Genomic DNA, 18,299 nt, shown 5'->3' with positions numbered 1-18,299 from the left:
CCCCGGACCCTGGAGGTGTGAGGCGAACGTGCTAACCACTAAGCCATCAATATTCTTTGCAGAATTATTTACAAATAAAACAAAAGAAAAATTTCATGTTGTGATTGCCCCCATTGCTGTGAACTCCCTGTTTAAAAAAAAACAAACAAACAAAAAAAAACCTAACTTTATCTACATTTATTAGGAAGTTTTCATTGTAACAGTTTCTGTGACAAATAAAACCCATAATAACTTAATACCATTTAACACTGTTCTCTCCCTCTTGCACACAGATCATACTTAATCATTACTTACAGGCTGGGCCTCAGTATTTGTCTGAAAAACAGAGAAAAATGTATGTCAAAATGTATGTATGTCGTACTTGGAAAGACTGTATTGAGAACAAATATCTCCTCATAATGCTCCATATATGAGTAACCAGGACAAAAGAATTGTAACACAGGTTTACTGATCAGCATAACATTTAACCCAATAACCATGATCATAAGCAAAAAAAAAAAAAAAAAAGCTCTCACCGTCCAAAGATCCCAGGATAATGCCTAGACAAGTACAAAATAGAGAATCTGCATTAGGGTCCTATTGTTGCATAGTATTATTTACATTATCATTTATGTATTATATATTCCTATTTAAAAGGAAATGCACATAGAAAAGGCATGTTGTCATTTTCATAATCAAGAAGGTAAATCCCACTGACTGAGTATGGGACATGAGAGAGAAATGGACCTGAGATGCAGATGACTGGGTTTGACCAATGGTTTGATTGCTGTCTGGCTTGAATGGGTCAAAGTCCAAGTCCAGGAGAGATTCTGTGGGTTTCTCATTTGGCTAAAAAAAAATAATAATTAAAAAAAGGATTTTGAGAATGATGCATTTTGAGTTTACCTGCAATGTCATGTAAGGTTAGCAAACTACAAACACATATCTTCTAGAAACTTGACAGTAGTTATTTTAAAATAAATAATAATTTTTTATATGTGCCTTCACCTGTGGTGAGGTAACACTGATCTCTGGAAAGCCTCCATCGAACAGGTTGATGATTTGCTCTTGGGGCATCTCCTTGGTTGGAGTGACTTTGGGAGGAGGAGGCTTTGGCGGTCCCATCTTGAGCTGATAATGGCATGTTGTGAGCATGCAATTATGTAAACCATCATCCCATGTCAAAACTTGTGTATCACTACCACGCTAATATATGCATGTCAAAATCACAACAAATTACTCTAAGCTACAGGCTCACTTACATCTTCACTCTGTATCATGCAAAACAGAAAAAAGCAAACATGGATCAGCAGAGATGTTTGTTAATTTCATGGTTTGTTTGAAAAGTTTACACTAAAAAGCAACATGTACTGAAGAGGCCAATGTTTCAGAGGTTTAATATTTATGAATTTTATAATAATCTCACAGATTTAGAGAAGTGACTTCACAGATTTAGAGAAGGATTATATAAAATGTGTCTCACTGTCATGATTCTTATGTTCACTCAAAACTGACAGACATAAAGTGTCCTGAAATTGATGCTAACACAACTGACTTCATAATTACTGTCTAATTTCATAACCAATGCACTGGTATGTCATGGGCCTTGACATATAACATTTGTAAACTTTTGTGTTTTAGAACATCCAATATGATTTGTGCATGCAGTTTCTGTCATGATGTTATTTGGTTTAGTTTATTCAGGGCAGAGGGGTTCCAGGGCTAACCTGTGAGGGGGATTTAGGTCGAGGAGGGCCAGGTGAAGTAGGTCTCAGTGTGTGGTTGGGGCTGACAACAGGGCTGTCCTCTGGACTCTCATCCTCAGGAGGTGTTGGGGTCCTGGCCAAGCGCAGTGGACCCGAGTCACTGAAAATAAAATTGTATATACACAGGTATGCTTTGTTTTATTCATAACATCAGAAAATTAACAGCATTAAGATGAAGTAAAGAAAAAATATTAAACAAAATGCCAGCCTACATGAACACAGCAAAGGTTAAATAGACTGTTGTGTTTGATATAGCAACCAAAGATACTGTAATATATTTATTTGAATAATCCAATGTAGACATTCTACTCTACAAGCCATCTAGAGACTGTCCTGGACAAGCGTATTAGCTGCTTATCAACATGTCAGATGAAGTTTCAACAGCATGCGATAAAATTTATTTATGGTGTCCCAAAACTCTCCATACATAGCGGAAATCAACACTTTTTTTAAACAAAATGTCTTCTAAAATATTTCATACTTAGTTTATATTATATATGGACTTTAACAGGAAACATGACAAGCACATCACACATAACACTGTCGCCAAACTTATTAATTAACAAATTCAAAAAGACTGGAAGTGTTGCAGACCGACCAAGAAGTGGACATCCACGAACATCCATTGACGAAGGCACAACCAACGTGGTGCTGGCAAACATAGTCCCCTCTGCATGGAGACTTTTGGGACACCCTGTACATTTTTTTGTGCACCCTGTACAGTCCATATCTACTAAACATCAAGATCTATAGATTGAACTGAAATACATTGAATTACACAATGGATATGTTACCTACCAGTTAATGACAGCCAAATAACAGGTTATTAACAGGCTATGGGTTGTCGACTCTCTTGAGTGTCTACATTGGACTATCCAAATAAAGTGTTACCACAAAGACTACCCAAAGCTTCACAATTGTTTCCATTTGCAGTGTGAACTATATTGCTAAGATATTTTACTTCAGCAGCACTACTATGACACTACTATGACACTGTATAGTACCACAGCCCCAGGGTGTCTATCCTACATTACTCTCTATAATACATCACATACCTTCTGTGGCAGCTATAAGAGGAGGACAAATAGAACCACAATACAGGAATAACTAAATCAGAATATAGTTTCAAAACCATAGGTTAGGTAACTGAATAGTTCTAGAGCTTTCTGTAATAAAGCAATCATGGCAGTATTAATGTCTCAGGACTATCTAGACTTTGGTGAAACGTGTATATCTGTAAACAAATAAATGGTAGATGCTCACCTGGGTGCTCCTTGAATGGTGAACATTTTGTCTGAGTGTTGCTCTGCAAGCTTGTTCATCACCTCATACAGCTTGTGACAGAACTAGTGAAACAAATAAGCAATAAAATAGGTCAAATCAATTATAGTGTTAGTAAATTCATACAAACAATATCTCTGAACTTTCAGCCTCTGGTGGAATTTTCTTTCTCGATAATCAAGTGCAAAGGGTAATTTATAATTTATTATAAATATACATCAATATATTCCATATATGGTGTAGATATGAAATATGAAATGCACCTAAAACTTCAGTGTGAAACTAAAAGTGTGACTTCAACATACATTTCCACCTGGCTTTTATTACAGTATGTTCCAAATGCTCAACCAGAAATGATTTGGTACTAGAACTATGATACTGTGATACTGCAACCACAAAATAGGTTTGCTTTTCTCTTTATTCCTTCTAGCAATAATCAAACAGTAGATGCTACAGTCAAAAATATCAACTTGTATTGATCAGTATATTTGAATAGGCAGAAAACCTCATTAAGTGTCAATACATTTGGTCTTTCATTTGCATGCAGGAAGGAATTGAGACAGACAGAAAAGCAGATGGTTGGTGTAACACGTGAGTTGTCCTGCAGAAGGCAGTATCGAGGATGTCTGTCACTACTGAGCCAAGCACAGTTAAAATGGAACATCACCCAAAATGACTCAGTGTAGTACAGGCTAGTTTATATATGAGCTCTGGTTTATTCAGACTGTAGAGTGAAGTGTAATGTGTAAAAGCAGGAGCAATGATGCAAAAACACTCACCTAGAAAAAAACACACTTAGATGACAGGTTTTATACACACATACTCTCTCTCTCTCTCTCTCTCTCTCTCTCTCTCTCTCTCTCTCTCTCGGTCTTTCTCTCATTGGAAAGAAAGAGTTGAGGTGATTAAGCAGATTTTTAGAAAGTAAATGCCTACGTATGGTAAAAATCAGGGATGGACAAATGATAAATTCATTACCTAGCACACAGTGCAAGTAAAAGCTCCAGCATCATGTTTTGGTTGTCAAGATACATTACATCTAGGCTTAAAAATGATAAATAACATGCCCTGCATCCCAATCGGTATACTTATACTATGCACTAAATGTGTGTACTCTTTTTGTGAAGAAAAAGTACATACTTTTGAGTAGTTTTCCACAAATAAGCACAAAAAAGTCTGCAAGTTGCATCAAAAAAAATTTCGGAGGGCACAGCAATCACAAAAAAAAAACTTTGTCAAATCCTGTACGGACTGCATTATGTTTAAACATATACTAAATTAATACTTTTGTGTTGGGAAAATCAGTAAGTAGTTTTGCTTTTTTTTCTGGTTGTTTAACCTACTTGTGTAGCCATGGCAACGACGAGTACAAACTAATAGCTTGGATATGAAATCTGCTTAGCCCTGATGCCTTGTCTACTGATGTGTCCTCCCCTGTAAAATACCCCACTTGGATAATATGCACCCTGAATGATTAATTAATTAATATTTATACATTAATAGATGCATAGATTCTGTTTTTTTGTCGTAAATACTGTACCTGCATTACTGTGCCACGTTACCAACAAGACATAAAAGCCTGATTGCTTTAGCAGAGAAGAGAAGATAGGCTTAGTTCATGAGTCTAACCATATGTCATGAAAAGCACCAACATTATGCATTAAATGGGCAACTCTTTGTCAACTTCAAATAATGAGTAACGTGTTTCACAACCGAGACCTGACTTGTTAGTTCTAGACTATGAAACCAGAACTAACAAGCACTAATATTAGTTTACTGAAATGAACTGATTTTACTACATTTTCTGAACGTGATCCAATAATATAACGACTTAATGTGTTAATGTGCCTGTAAGGTCTTGATAAAACATGAAATAATAACCTTCCCTCTTTCTATTCCCTCTCTCTACACTGATATTATTCTAAAATACAGAATAGGGGAGGAATGGAGAGAGTTAAAGAAAGAACGAATGATTGATTTAGAGCGATAGATACAGAAGTGTCTGTGGTGAGCTTCAGTCTGGTTCCCTGCTGGCTATGGCAGTATTTACCCAGAGCACTGCACTCAAGCTAAAAATACACCACATACACACACACACACACACACACACACTTGTCAGACGCTACATCATGACCTCTAATGGTAAAACTGTTGTACATGCTGTCTAATTGACAAGTGAATTTCCCAATGATTATCTTCCAAACAAAAGGGCTTAAATCTAAATCTAAATTTATGGGCAGATAAAGTGTTTAACACTGGTTCTTGTGGGGGGGGAGTTTCCATTAAGATAACAAACCATCCTCCGCAGATTAAATAAGTTCTTCTCAACTGAAGATTTAAAAATAAGACAAAGCCTTTAGTCATATCTCAGTGTGTTTTAGGCCACAAATATGTGGGTTTTGTTTTTAAAGGATTGAGAGGGGACAATTTCTTTAAGCTAAATATAACACAGATGGGAAGCATTGTTATAGAGTTATATAGGCCATAAATATCTCCGTTGAGAAAATCTATGCCTGCGCCGCAATTTAGAAATTATATGGATAATAGTCAACTGCAGCACTGCACATCCAGCTGGGAGGAAGATGAGATTGAAAGGGCAATAATAGTCTCTGTCTCCAAGGGGACGTGCATGTCTTTCAGTGCATGAAAGCAATGCTTGCCAGACATCTGTTACTTTTTGTTAATGAACAGATTACCCATTTTCCACATGGTTATATGTCATCGCTTCAGTTTATTCTTATTATGATGACGTCTACCAATCACCGAAAGACCACATGACCAGCTATAGTCGGATTATTGGCTGAGAAAAGCTAAGAACATTAATAATCATACACAGTAAAAGGTAGCAGTTTGCCTAAACATTTTCGTTCCTAGGAGTCTAAGAACCTCTTACAGTTAGCGGCATTAGCATATCTCTTACTATGAGTCGTGTTATGATACAACAGTGCATTAAGCAAAAATGAGCATTGCAGTGATTACAGTAAGCCATCATCATTCGGTTTTGGTTTTGTCATTTCACGTCCACTTCGAAGAAACACAATTACACAAATGAGTTTTCTTTGTAAAAGCGTGACTTACAACTGAGATTTCCCTGTGAAATTTGGCTTCCAGGCTGCTGACACTCTTGAAGGTGTTCACATAAAAGCCCACTCGACTGCAAAGACAAGAAGAGAACTCTATCAGAATACACAGAGGACTCACGCTTCAACATCCCATTCAGCCATGAAAATGCTGACATCTATGTCTCATAGCAAAGTATGAAGAGCCTGAATGTGAAGACCTGCAAACTATTATTAAAAAGCCAGTCTGATAGGCAAATCCATACCGCCTATACTGTATACTGATTCATCATAGTATGTATATACATTAGTAAAAGTAATGTTTACAAGCAATCTCAGAATATCAAGATAAAGCTGGATGAACAAATACATTTTTAAGTATATTTTATTTTATGTCTGTATTTTTTTTTTTCCCAGGTCATGACTGAACAGAGCTGAAGGGACAAACATGATTGAAACGATTATGTAAGCACACTGCTGTTCCTCTTGTAAGCAGCAAATGCGCAGTCCCTCTAAATGCTACACTCACTAGAGTACATGTATTGTTATAAGGCTATTTTGTTATATATTAATACACTCCCATGCCATTCATAAGCTTATCATTTAGGATATATAGTACTGTCCAAAACTCTTAGGCACAGTAAAGAAATGCTGTAGCTCATAGCTCACAACTGTTCAGTGCTCCTAATACCAGAAATTTGAAAAAAATGTATAAATGATAATAAAATTAAACATTTATACTTTTTTTTTTTTTTTCAAATTTCTGGTATTAGGAGCACTGAACAGTTGTAAATTATACAAAGTCAATATTTGGTGATAAACATTTTCCTTTAAAAATGCAGCAGTAGTCTCAAGTACACTTTGTGCATGAAATTATCTGGTAAGTTTTTCTCAGCATCTTGGAGAATCTGCCACAAAACGTCTGGAGACTTTGTCACACTTACTTCTGTTTATGCTTCTAAAACCTGACAGACTTCATTATGGTTTTTGTCTGAAAAGTGGTCTATTAAGTGGTCTAGTAAGATGTTACTGGTCTTTACTGGCGTACAAACATTTTTCTGTTTGAAAGTTTCATTTTTGATGGACAAGCAATGCTTGGAAATCTTAAATAATGTTTTTTTTACTAACCTAACAATGCAGAAGTCATAAAATACACTTCTATCCATCCATTTTTCATACCGCTTATCCTACACAGGGTCGTGGAGGAGTCTATCCGAGGGGACTCGGGGCACAAGGTGGGGGATACCCTGGATGGGGTGCCAACCCATCACAGGGCACAATCGCACACGCACACACACACACACACACACACACCCATTCACACACTACTGACAATTTAGAGATGCCAATCAGTCTATATCACATGTCTTTGGACACCCATAAATTCTTCATCTAAGACAAAAATTTGTATTTAAAAAAAATTAAGACTTTTGCACAGTACCCTAGCTCTCTACAAATGATGAATATGCACTCTATCTACAAGACTCTCCATATGCTCTGTATAGAAATCAACCACAGTCAACACAGCAACAATACCTCTGCAGCTCAGTTATATAACATCATTATAACTCATTAACTTGCAGGATATCATTATCAGTCTCTGAGTACATGAACGTTGCAGTCCCTAATAAATCATTCTGATTATCAAGACTATAGCCTTACTGAGAGTTGTATTTTTAATACTGACCCACAAAAAGTCCAGCAACACGTTCCTACAGTTCCTGTCAATACTTTTCTTCTGTTTATTTCTACACAGATTGCAATACAGTCCAATAAATAAGCCATATAATTTACAAGCCCCATTAAAAGAGAGAGATAATATGCCTCAATGCTGCAACAACACACTGATATGAGAATCAGCAAATTCAGCTTACATGCTAAAGAGGAAACGGTCATTCTCCTGCTTTAGCTAACTAACAACGTACCTCAGAATCCTTCAGCATATCTGAGGAGCATACCTGTACTCTGTTATCGTGATGACGATGATGCCATGAATGTGTCCAGCTGCTATGTTACAGAGCAAACTGCACAAATGGATACACTGAGCTACAGGGAAAAGTCATGTTCGAAAGAATTCAATAATATTGATAGGAGCAGTTCACTGTCAGAGTATCAGACTGGAGTCCTTCCTGTTTTGCCCAATATGCGAATCACCTCGGGTGCAATGAACCGAAGCTTCACTTATGTATTTCACATGCAGCTATTTGAAGACTGACTCTTTTAATTTAGTATTTGACAACTACTGAAAAGAAACGGGCTAAAATATGGTCACTGGGCCCTTCTGTATAATTTCATATTGTTTACTTTTCATTCTCTCATTATTTTTGCTTCTCTCTTTACCATAAAGACTCTCGCGAATGCAAAAGTCCGTTTTATCATGTGCTACATTACATGAGAATGTTCACTGAAAGTGTAACGCGAAAGTATTTAATTCCTGCATAATTAATTGCTTTGTGTCCTAATCATGGCACAGTAAGACAAACGGAAACAACTAATAATGCAGTGCAGAGCAAAATTATGCAATCAATTTTCATGCAATCTGCAGAATTTTATGAATTGCATGAATTTTATGAATTAGATATTTGAGTACAAATATCTAATTGTGGTGCTCCGAAGAAAAAAGCAAATAATGTTACCTGAATTGAGCTCATCATTATTATTTCACAATTACAATTTTAGTAGTTGCTAAAAATTGTACCCAATAAACCACTATCATATTAAGCGTTCCCCAAAAAGGTACTGTTATGACCCACCCGCATCTGTGGTAATCTTTCTGTTTTTTCTCTCTATGTGTATTGTGCATGTCCATTTCAGGTTTCCCAGAGGTCCAGTTCATTCCAGCTCCACTTCCCATCCTCCCTGTGCTTCATTACTCCCTGTGGCTACTTAAGGCATATGCAAATAGGACTTTTTAACTTCAGTCACTTGTTATCTTGCTGTCTCTTTTTATTGATCGATTGACCTGGTTTTTCTAAGCAGTGCACTTAATTCTGACTATTGTTTGGATTTTTTTTTTTTTCCTGCTTTGTTGATTGTGTATATTTTGTCTATGATGAATTTGTTGCACTGGGTGTACTGCCATGTCACTGCCATTTTGTGTACCAATGGAGTTTATAATGGAGTGTAAAGTGGCAACATTACCCACTGGACTATTATGCTACACATGAGTTACCCCAGTTAATTTAATATTAACTTAATTTCTTCCTCTCAGCTCCAACATCCTCACGAGAATTTATGATGTAACTGGATCAGATTAATACTACATAAATATTAACATTAGCTCTACATAATTGATACCTGTTTAAATAAAATTTACTATAAGTAAAGAAATCACATTTTGATGACAAATATAATATTTTTACGTAAACTATATATTCCTTTTTTTTTTTAATCAATGTAGGGTCAGGACATAGCATAATGGTTTAAAGAACAGGTTATGAGTGGGTGACATTGTAGGATTCAAGTAATGAGCGAGCATTAAGCTAATCAGTCCAATTTGCATCCAAAATACGTGAAGTAGCCACAACAAAGAGAACGATTACCACCGATGCCACAACTACTGACCTTAAAAGCTTTTTTCCCACCAATTTATTCATTAATGAAGCTGTGCTTACTGTGCAGTTTCAGTGCTCTCTTCAAACATTGCTCACCTGTCCCACAGATTGGGCAGCTCATCTTGCAGATCCACATTCAGATCATCAAACACTTTCTGTGCCTTTTTCAAGTCTTCTTCTGCCTGTGTGAAAACATAGAACAGGAAATCAGGTTAATCTTTAGCACATCCAGCAAGACCAGTACAGTACGTACTGACCACACATCCATAATCTAGAGTACATAATCTACAGTACAGGCTATAGAGTGTATAAAGCATATCCTCCTGTACCTTTGCGACCTTTCTTTCATTCTTAATGGCAGATGTCTGCAGGGTCTCAAAATGGTGCCTTGCACTGTCGTAGTCAATTAACTTTCTGCTCCGCTTCGCTACACGCACCTAGAGAAGGGGAAAATAATGATCAGACCTTTGCTTTACAATCAAGTTGTCCTTTGCTAAGTAGCAGTGATAAGCTACGTTTATACCCTCAGACTATAACATGCACATATGTTTCATTAAACTAGTACACTGACAGAGGAGCCATAAATATTGTAGAATGGTACCTTGATATCAGGGAACTGAGCCAAATATGTGTCCAGTGCTAAGATTGTGGAGTCCACCAGTTTTTGATGGAAGTCTTCCCATAATGCATCACAATTCTAGAAGAGAGTATGAAGTGCTGTAATTATCGTCCAGTTCAAAAGGAACAAGAAAATAGAACTGTGGGATCGGACCATACGGACAAGCCTTCACTGAGCCTTGAGTGCCCAAGACCCTGTCACCGGTTGACCCTGTCATCCTTCGACCACTTTTGGTAGGTACTAACAACTGCATACCGGGAACACCCCACAAGACCTACCGTTTTGGAGATGCTCTGACCCATTGTCGAGCCGTCACAATCTGGCTCTTGTCAAAGTCACTCAGATCCTTACACTTGCCCGTTTTCCCTGCTTCCAACACATCGACTTTGAAAACCGACTGTTCACTTGCTGCCTAATATATCCCACCACTTAACGGGTGCCGTTGTAATGAGACAATCAATGTTATTCTCTTCACCTGTCCATGGTTTTAATATTATGGCTGATCAGTGTATATATCTGAAGTGTAGATCTGAAGGTAACAAAAAGGGCACAAATTATGCTTTCACTGCATCACAAAAGACAGTTACTCATAAGTCTTTGGATAGAACATCAACATCCTTCTGAAAAAGGAGAATATTTGGGTAAATGGAACAATAAGTGAAAAATGTGCTTAGTCATGTTTCATCATCTGGGATTCAGTTCTCAAAAAGGAAGAGCTGTCTGCTTTGCTCAACTGCCAACATGGTTTAGTTAAAAAGGATAGATGGCATTGATTGAGTTTGATTTTCCTTATCATTGCAATTGCCTTTTCCAAGAAGTTTATTTTTAACCGATAATGTATTTAAATTACATGCATTTAAGCTGTCACTTAAAGCCTTTTTTTTATGTCGATCAAGGGTAGGTAAGCAAGCAAGGGAATATTATGTTTTATTACACTACACATTGTGTCTGTTTAGTTACTGACAACAGCTTATTGAAGCTGCAGGCTATAATTTATGCTATTAAAATCCCTCTCTGCGGTCATACTTATCTGTTTCAGTGAGGCTTTTTTTTTTCCTCTAAAAGCGATGACAATAAAGCCAAGGCCAATGTAGACAGTACAACTCAACCCATCTCAAACTGACCCAGAATGCCCTGACAAGCTTTCCCACTCATCCCTGATGCTATTTCTGGCTTTAAATGATCTTATTCAAATCTTGTTTAAACATATCTCTCAAGCAATCTAGTTTTCTTCTAGCTGCCAGAGTAAATGAATCCATGTGCACACAAAACCGCAGAGGGAAATTCGATCATGCCTCACCTTGATCCTTTGCTTCAGAGACGGGTTTGAAATACAAAGCCCAGGGCCTCCCTTTAGTCATTCTAGCAGGTTTCTCATAGCCCAGCAAATAGACACTATCTAAGCTGTAGCAGACTAATTAGTGCAGCCTTTTTCAGAAAGGAAGTCAAGGGTAATACAAAGTGGCTAGTGTTCAATATGCATTTTCTTATAGATTAACGGAAATAACTAAAATAACACTCACCTTTCCAATAGACATCACATCATCCTTGCCATGCCAGTCAGGCTCGTACACTTCGTGAAGAGATTCTGTCAGGTTCATGGAGGCCTGCTGCATTCCTGTAGTATTACAATAGAGCAGGCTTAGCTAAGCAATCCTATCCATCACTCCAGTAGCATCATTTACAAAGGTCTGTTTATTTTGTGTGTGTTTGTGTGAGTGTGTGTTAGGATGAATCACCTTTCACAGCTGCTATATAAGCCTTCATCTCCCTCTGTAGCCTTGCACCCTCAGACTGGAGAGACAAAACAAAATAAGGCTCAGAGCATAAAAGCACAAAGTAGCACCAGACCAATATTTACCTAAACCCTGTAGGCCTATAAACACAGAGCATGGTATACTGTACATCATATCTGTCACATATAGCTTCGGTCACATACAGAATGTGCAAACTACATTCGTAGCTTTAATATTAATAGTGAATGCCACAAAATAGAGAGTGGTTGTTAGACTGGCTTGAATTAACAGGGAGGTGTACTGTTTATACCACCAGATAAACAAGAGGGACTAAAAACAATAATGTTCAAGCTAAACAAGGCAGAATTTTATTTATAAAAAAGTACAGGGTGTGTACGATGATGTGTGTGGGTAGTTAGTGGTTCACTATGCTGTATTTCACTGGCATTTGTGTGCGGCTATTGTAATAGCTGGTAAATAGGACCCATTTCAGCACTGGAGGTGAAATCCTCCTGCACAACGCGATTGACAGATGCTGACTCAGCAGCTTTGGTATTTGGTTTCCATCTGGAAACGGCAGTTTGCAGTTCAGACACACAGAGATAGTCACATAGAGGAAAGTAGAGGCGAGGAAAGGAAAGGAAAGGAAAGGAAAGGAAAGGAAGAAGACTTTTTGCTCTAAGCTCTAGCAGGCTGATATATAAAACAGTCTAATCAGGATTAGTGAGGACAGGTGGAAAGGGCGGGATTAGACTGCTGCTTGTCTTCACCACAGGCATCAATACCACAGGTACCAATACAACACATTTCCCTGTTAAATTTCATTTTTATTCTTCTCCTACAGACTGCCCTAATTACATACCTCAAGTGGAAATACATAATAAAATAGCAAACAAATCCAATCATAAAACATGTTCCAAATTTTGAATCCAAGCAAAATACTATGTGAGACTTAACTCATTAATGTGTGTGAATATACCGTATCTTAATAGTTTCTTACTCGTAGTTCATAGAAACGAGTGAAGAAACAACAGGGAAAGATGCATGATAATTATTGCCCAGATATAACCTTTTTTTTTTAAGCTCTAAACATCAACAGCTTTGAGGTTTGAGCTTTGAGACAATATCCCTGACAGAATAATTCCACCTGTTTCATAGTCACAAGCTATGAAGAATAAATAATGAATATTATTTATTATTAAAACATGCTTTTTGTTATAGCCATTCATAAATACAATATTAGAGGGTTAAGATCAATATTTTAGCTATTAATGAGAATTAATGAGACTCACAACCAGAAACAGAGACGAGACAAAAAAAAAAAACAACTACACCAATTCTAAAAGCATAGCATCCTGGTCATGTTATGTAATCATAATATAGATGATGGTTTGATTCTGATATCTCACCTCCTGCCTCTTGAAGTTCTGAACACACTGTTCAAACTGCTCATCTTTTGTCTCATCAGCCTTCCCCAACTTCTGCAGCACCTGGGAGAAGAAAGAGGGAATACAGCATCATCCACTGCATGGAGCTCACCGTCATGTTGTGCATATCATACAGTATAATGTATTATATTAAACTATTCAACTAGTGGCTGTCATGTCCATTATCTCTAATAAAGCTGTCACATGATCAACTAGGGACTTAAAGCTATTACCATGATACTTCATGGTATTTTTTGAGGTGACAATATAAATAACATAAAATAATATAAATAATATAAAATATAATAACATTCAACACTATCTTTCTGGCCGCAAGTCAAGCCACGTCAGCTTACAGTAGTCAGTGTTTTAGCTTGAGGTGGTGGAACAAATTTGATGTGTTTCCTTTGTTGAAATGGTTTTTGACACTTTGCAAATCACAGACGTTTGATTCACCTCTGATCTTCTAAAAAAAAAAGTATTCAAGGTAGAGTGATCGTTATAAAGAGTATATTCAGTACTATAAACAAAATATAAAGTAACATTATCTTGCCTGAACCTCACACTGTACTGACTATGGCAAACTGGAGTTTTTGCTGTGGTAGACTTAGAGGCTTTTACGCATACTGTATGCACAAGAGCTCCAGTTAATTCTGCTTGCCGTTGCCATGGCTGTAGTCGTGGTCCGTATCACGTTTAGATTGTGCCTAGATGATGTTTCCTCGGTTCATCCTACAACTGTCTTTTATCTGAATACGGTTCTTTAATATATATTAATTCAGCAGCTGTCCAACAGCGACATAGTTAAAAGCATCAGCCAAATAAGTACATGCAAATATAAAACATCTGTCCCTAAATGGACCGTAACGGCTCACTGCTAAACTCTTCATGTCGGCTGACTCCATAAAACTCTCACTGAATTTCTAACAGGGAAACATTCCAAACAAAGAGCGATGACACATGCCATCCATGAGTGAGACAACTGCTACCATTTTCAGCACAAGCTGCAGATCCTTATGGTATCCGAGGCTCCATTGCTCATAAACCATTCATAAAAATCCGGCTATACCAACTCAATATATATTTAAGAGCTTTATTTTCACCTTACGCCACACACACATCCACATATCTTCCTACATGATCCGATTCTCGAAATTTTCAAGCGTTTTATTACACAACTATGCTCACAGTTTGTTCACAAATTTCAGCGGTGTGAAAATTCTCACCTCCAGTGGTAAACTAGTCTCCTACACTCAGTATCGTTACACCGCTCTCACACTGGCGCTGCTGTGCAAAAGCTTCCAAATGAAAGAAGCAACATAACCAGATCAAATGACCAACTCTGATCAGTGAACACAACTCTCAGTTTAATGTTCTGCTGTCTGATAGAGGGAGTGACATTTCTATTACCATTACTAAACGCCCAGTGTAACATTAACATGCATCATTATGCATGAGTTTTGTCCCAACTGTGTACAGAAGGGAATCTGTGTGTACAACGATGTCGTGACACAGAGCTACACAGTGGGCCACCAGGGAATACACACACACACACACACACACACACACACACACACACACACTCACACACACACACACAACAGGATTACTACAGCTAGAGCTACAGCATAATCATAATATTCCATGTGTGTACCTGCTTCTCTGACACAGGCTGTCAGATATGTCTGTCTGCAGATGATGATTAACTCCAATAAATGAGTAATTATCTCAGCAGATTTAAAATTACATTTAAAGTAGATTATTCGAACATAACAGTTCGGAAACATATGGAAACAACACACTTTGGAAATACAGTGGGGTCCAAAAGTCTGAGACCACTCAGAAAATCTGGTTCTGGTTCATTTAAAATCAGAAATAAACAGAATGCGGAAATGTCTAAAAACAAGGAAAGTGAATGTTCAGTATCTCGAATATTTAATATTTCGAGGTCCCTATTTAAATGTAAGAAAATGTGTGATACTGACCATGTGAAGTGCTTTGTACAAAAGGCCTAATCTGTTCTCTTGAAACATTTGTTCAGACAATACTCTGATGGATTTGATCTAAAATGGATCATACGGTTTTGCACTGAGTCCGTACCAGCTCGAGTGCACACTGTCATTAAAGCAAAAACAAAAAAGCGACATATCAAATATTAAGAAACTCTGAAATTCATGAAACTATTTCAAAGATGCTACTTTTCACTCAAATTGTTGTCAATAATATAATTTATAATGAAAATTGTTGTATGAAACTGGAAAAGAATGCGAAATAAAAGTCTTATATACATATATACAGTGCCCTCTAGTAATATTGGCACCCTTGGTAAATATGAGCAAAGAAGGGTGTGAAAAATTGTCTTTATTGTTTAACCTCATGAGCTTTTGTTCAAAATATTCACAAAATACTCCGCTCTCATGGATATCAAAGAATTGCAAATACAATACAGATTTATCCCCCCAAAAAATCTTTGTTATATATTGATAAACATTGATATTTTAAATTTTTTTACGTACACCTGGGTGACTAGGAACAGGAAAACCATGACTTCCTGTTTCACAAGGGGTATAAATATGAGGGAACACACAAGCCAAATTCTCTTAGTCATTCATAACAATGGGTAAGGATTAAAGGAATATAGCTGTGATGTGCAGCAAAAGGTTGTTGAGCTTCACACAATGGGAAGTGGATATAAGAAAATAGCACAAGCATTGAAAATGTCCATTTCCACCATCAGGGCAATAATTAAGAAGTTCCAGTCAAGTGGAAATGTTATGAATCGACCTGGAATTAGACGTGTGTCTATATCGTCTCAACGCACTGTGAAGAGGACGGTTTGAGTGGCCAAAAAATCTCCAAGGATCACAGCTGGAGAATTACAGAAGTTAGTTGTGTCTTGGGGTCAGAAAGTCTCCAAAACTACCAAAAACAAACTCAAGCGTCTTCAGTTTGCCAGGGTTCTGTGGTCAGATGAAACCAAAACAGAGCTTTTTGAGCCAGAGAGGTAGCCATATGGAAAAGTACCTCATGCCCACGGTTAAATATGGTGGAGGATCTTTAATGTTTTGTGGCTGTTTTTCTGCCAGAGGACCTGGACATTTTGTTAGGATACATGGCATCATGGACTCTATCAAATATCAACAGATATTAAATGAAAGCCTGACTGCCTCTGACAGAAAGCTTCAAATGGGCCGTGGTTGGATCTTCCAGCTGGAGAATGATCCAAAACATACGTCAAAATCAACACAAAAATGGTTTACTGACCACAAAATCAAGATCCTGCCATGGCCATCCCAGTCCCCTCACCTGAACCCCATAGAAAACCTGTGTGGTGAACTGAAAAGGAGACTCCACCAGTGTGGACCTTGAAATTTGAAGGATCTGGAGAGATTCTGTATGGAGGAACGGTCTCAGATCCCTCGCCATGTATTCTCCAACCTCATCTGGCATTATAGGAGAAGACTCAGGGCTGTTATTTTGGCAAAGGGAGGTAGCACAAAGTATTGATTAAAAGGGTGCCAATAATTGTTGCACACCTATTTTTAACAAAGATATTTTTGATTAACCTGTGTTTTTGTTTGCAATTGTGTGATATCAATGAGAGCAGAGTATTTTGGTGATTTTTTTAAACAAAAGATCAAAAGGTCAAAACAACCAAGACAATTTTTCATAGCCTTCTTTGCTCATATTTACCAAGGGTGATATATAGATAAAAATATAGATATAGATATAGATATACACACACACACACACACACACATATACACAAAGGCACTGCTTATAAAATAAAGCAGCAGTATTCTACTAAAATTTGTAAAAGTCCAGTTACAGACACTTCCTTGTTTACAAAGGTTAGTTTATGGCTATTGTTTCATGACCAGTGTCACTGACTACGTTTACATGCACATCAATATTACAATACTAATCAGAATTTGCCAATAGTTTAATTAGTTCTGAGTCATGTAAACACCACAATCCAACATGCCTGCTTGAATCGGAAATTTGTTGCATACTGAAAGGAGATCTATGCGCATGCTCTGTTTGCAAGGAATTGTGGGTGCTAACACATGCATAGCTGTAGGCTAGGTATTTAGGAATGGCAACTCAGGCATACTTACAACAACCACGTATACAGGAATATTCCAATGCCTGTATAAACATTGTATTTGGAATATGAGTGTGCATGTAGACGTAGTTATCGACTCATCCATTTTAAATTTGATGCAAGAGATTTCACACATGCATCACTGTCTAATCATTAATCATTGAACTTTCTGTTTTCATCCACCTACTGTCAGCTCAAGAGAGGGTAAATAAAATGAAAAATCTATAAATGTCTGTTAAAACTCTCTCCTTTGTGAACTAATGTGTACAGACCTCTAGCTAGTCTCGGGTCTGATGAGCTGCCTTGAGTTAAATAATTTACATAAATGCATTTGAGAGGATAAGCTGCAACTGAGGATCTGCTACAGAAACTGAACTAGTTTGACTTTTTAAAAAATTTTATTAACTATACTACAATCCGTTTTTTATATATATTTATTTCCTCTGTTTACTGTATTTATTCCGATACTCAGTTCAGTCCACTGAGATACTTTGCTGGGTCTGCATTCGGACCACCGTGCACCAGTTGATGAGCCCTGGAATAACCTAAATGCTTTGCTATTACTCTCTCCTCCGTAACATTTGGAGAAACCCTTGTACTAAAAAAAAAGAGCAAAATAATGCATGCACAAATGTCTCAAATTCCAAAGGAAAGAAAATGCAGCAATGCAATGCAGTTTGGCACAAATGCACTAACCGTACTCCCAACTGGCTGGAGACACTATGCAGACACAGCCAGCCTATAAAATATTAACAGTACTTGGGCCCCGAAAA

General features: G+C 37.3%; 1 protein-coding gene across 1 annotated transcript in view; it reads right to left on the bottom strand.

The window, feature by feature from the left end:
* The window catches only part of amph (amphiphysin), a 40,720-nt gene that overhangs the window by 17,206 nt on the left and 5,215 nt on the right, over positions 1-18,299 (bottom strand). The window contains exons 2-14 of the mRNA XM_053628091.1: positions 13,404-13,484; positions 11,998-12,052; positions 11,782-11,876; positions 10,241-10,336; positions 9,969-10,076; positions 9,736-9,821; positions 6,105-6,180; positions 3,009-3,091; positions 1,707-1,845; positions 988-1,110; positions 727-828; positions 516-539; positions 295-315 (exon numbers count right to left, since the gene is read on the bottom strand). Of these exons, the coding sequence (XP_053484066.1) occupies positions 295-315; positions 516-539; positions 727-828; positions 988-1,110; positions 1,707-1,845; positions 3,009-3,091; positions 6,105-6,180; positions 9,736-9,821; positions 9,969-10,076; positions 10,241-10,336; positions 11,782-11,876; positions 11,998-12,052; positions 13,404-13,484 (1,089 nt within the window). The remainder of the gene's footprint in view (positions 1-294; positions 316-515; positions 540-726; positions 829-987; positions 1,111-1,706; positions 1,846-3,008; positions 3,092-6,104; positions 6,181-9,735; positions 9,822-9,968; positions 10,077-10,240; positions 10,337-11,781; positions 11,877-11,997; positions 12,053-13,403; positions 13,485-18,299) is intronic.

Source organism: Ictalurus furcatus, chromosome 7 (assembly GCF_023375685.1).
Source record: "Ictalurus furcatus strain D&B chromosome 7, Billie_1.0, whole genome shotgun sequence".
Lineage (NCBI taxonomy): Eukaryota > Metazoa > Chordata > Actinopteri > Siluriformes > Ictaluridae > Ictalurus > Ictalurus furcatus.
The sequence above is the reverse complement of the archived record's forward strand: the minus strand, read 5'-3'. Positions and strand labels throughout refer to the sequence as shown.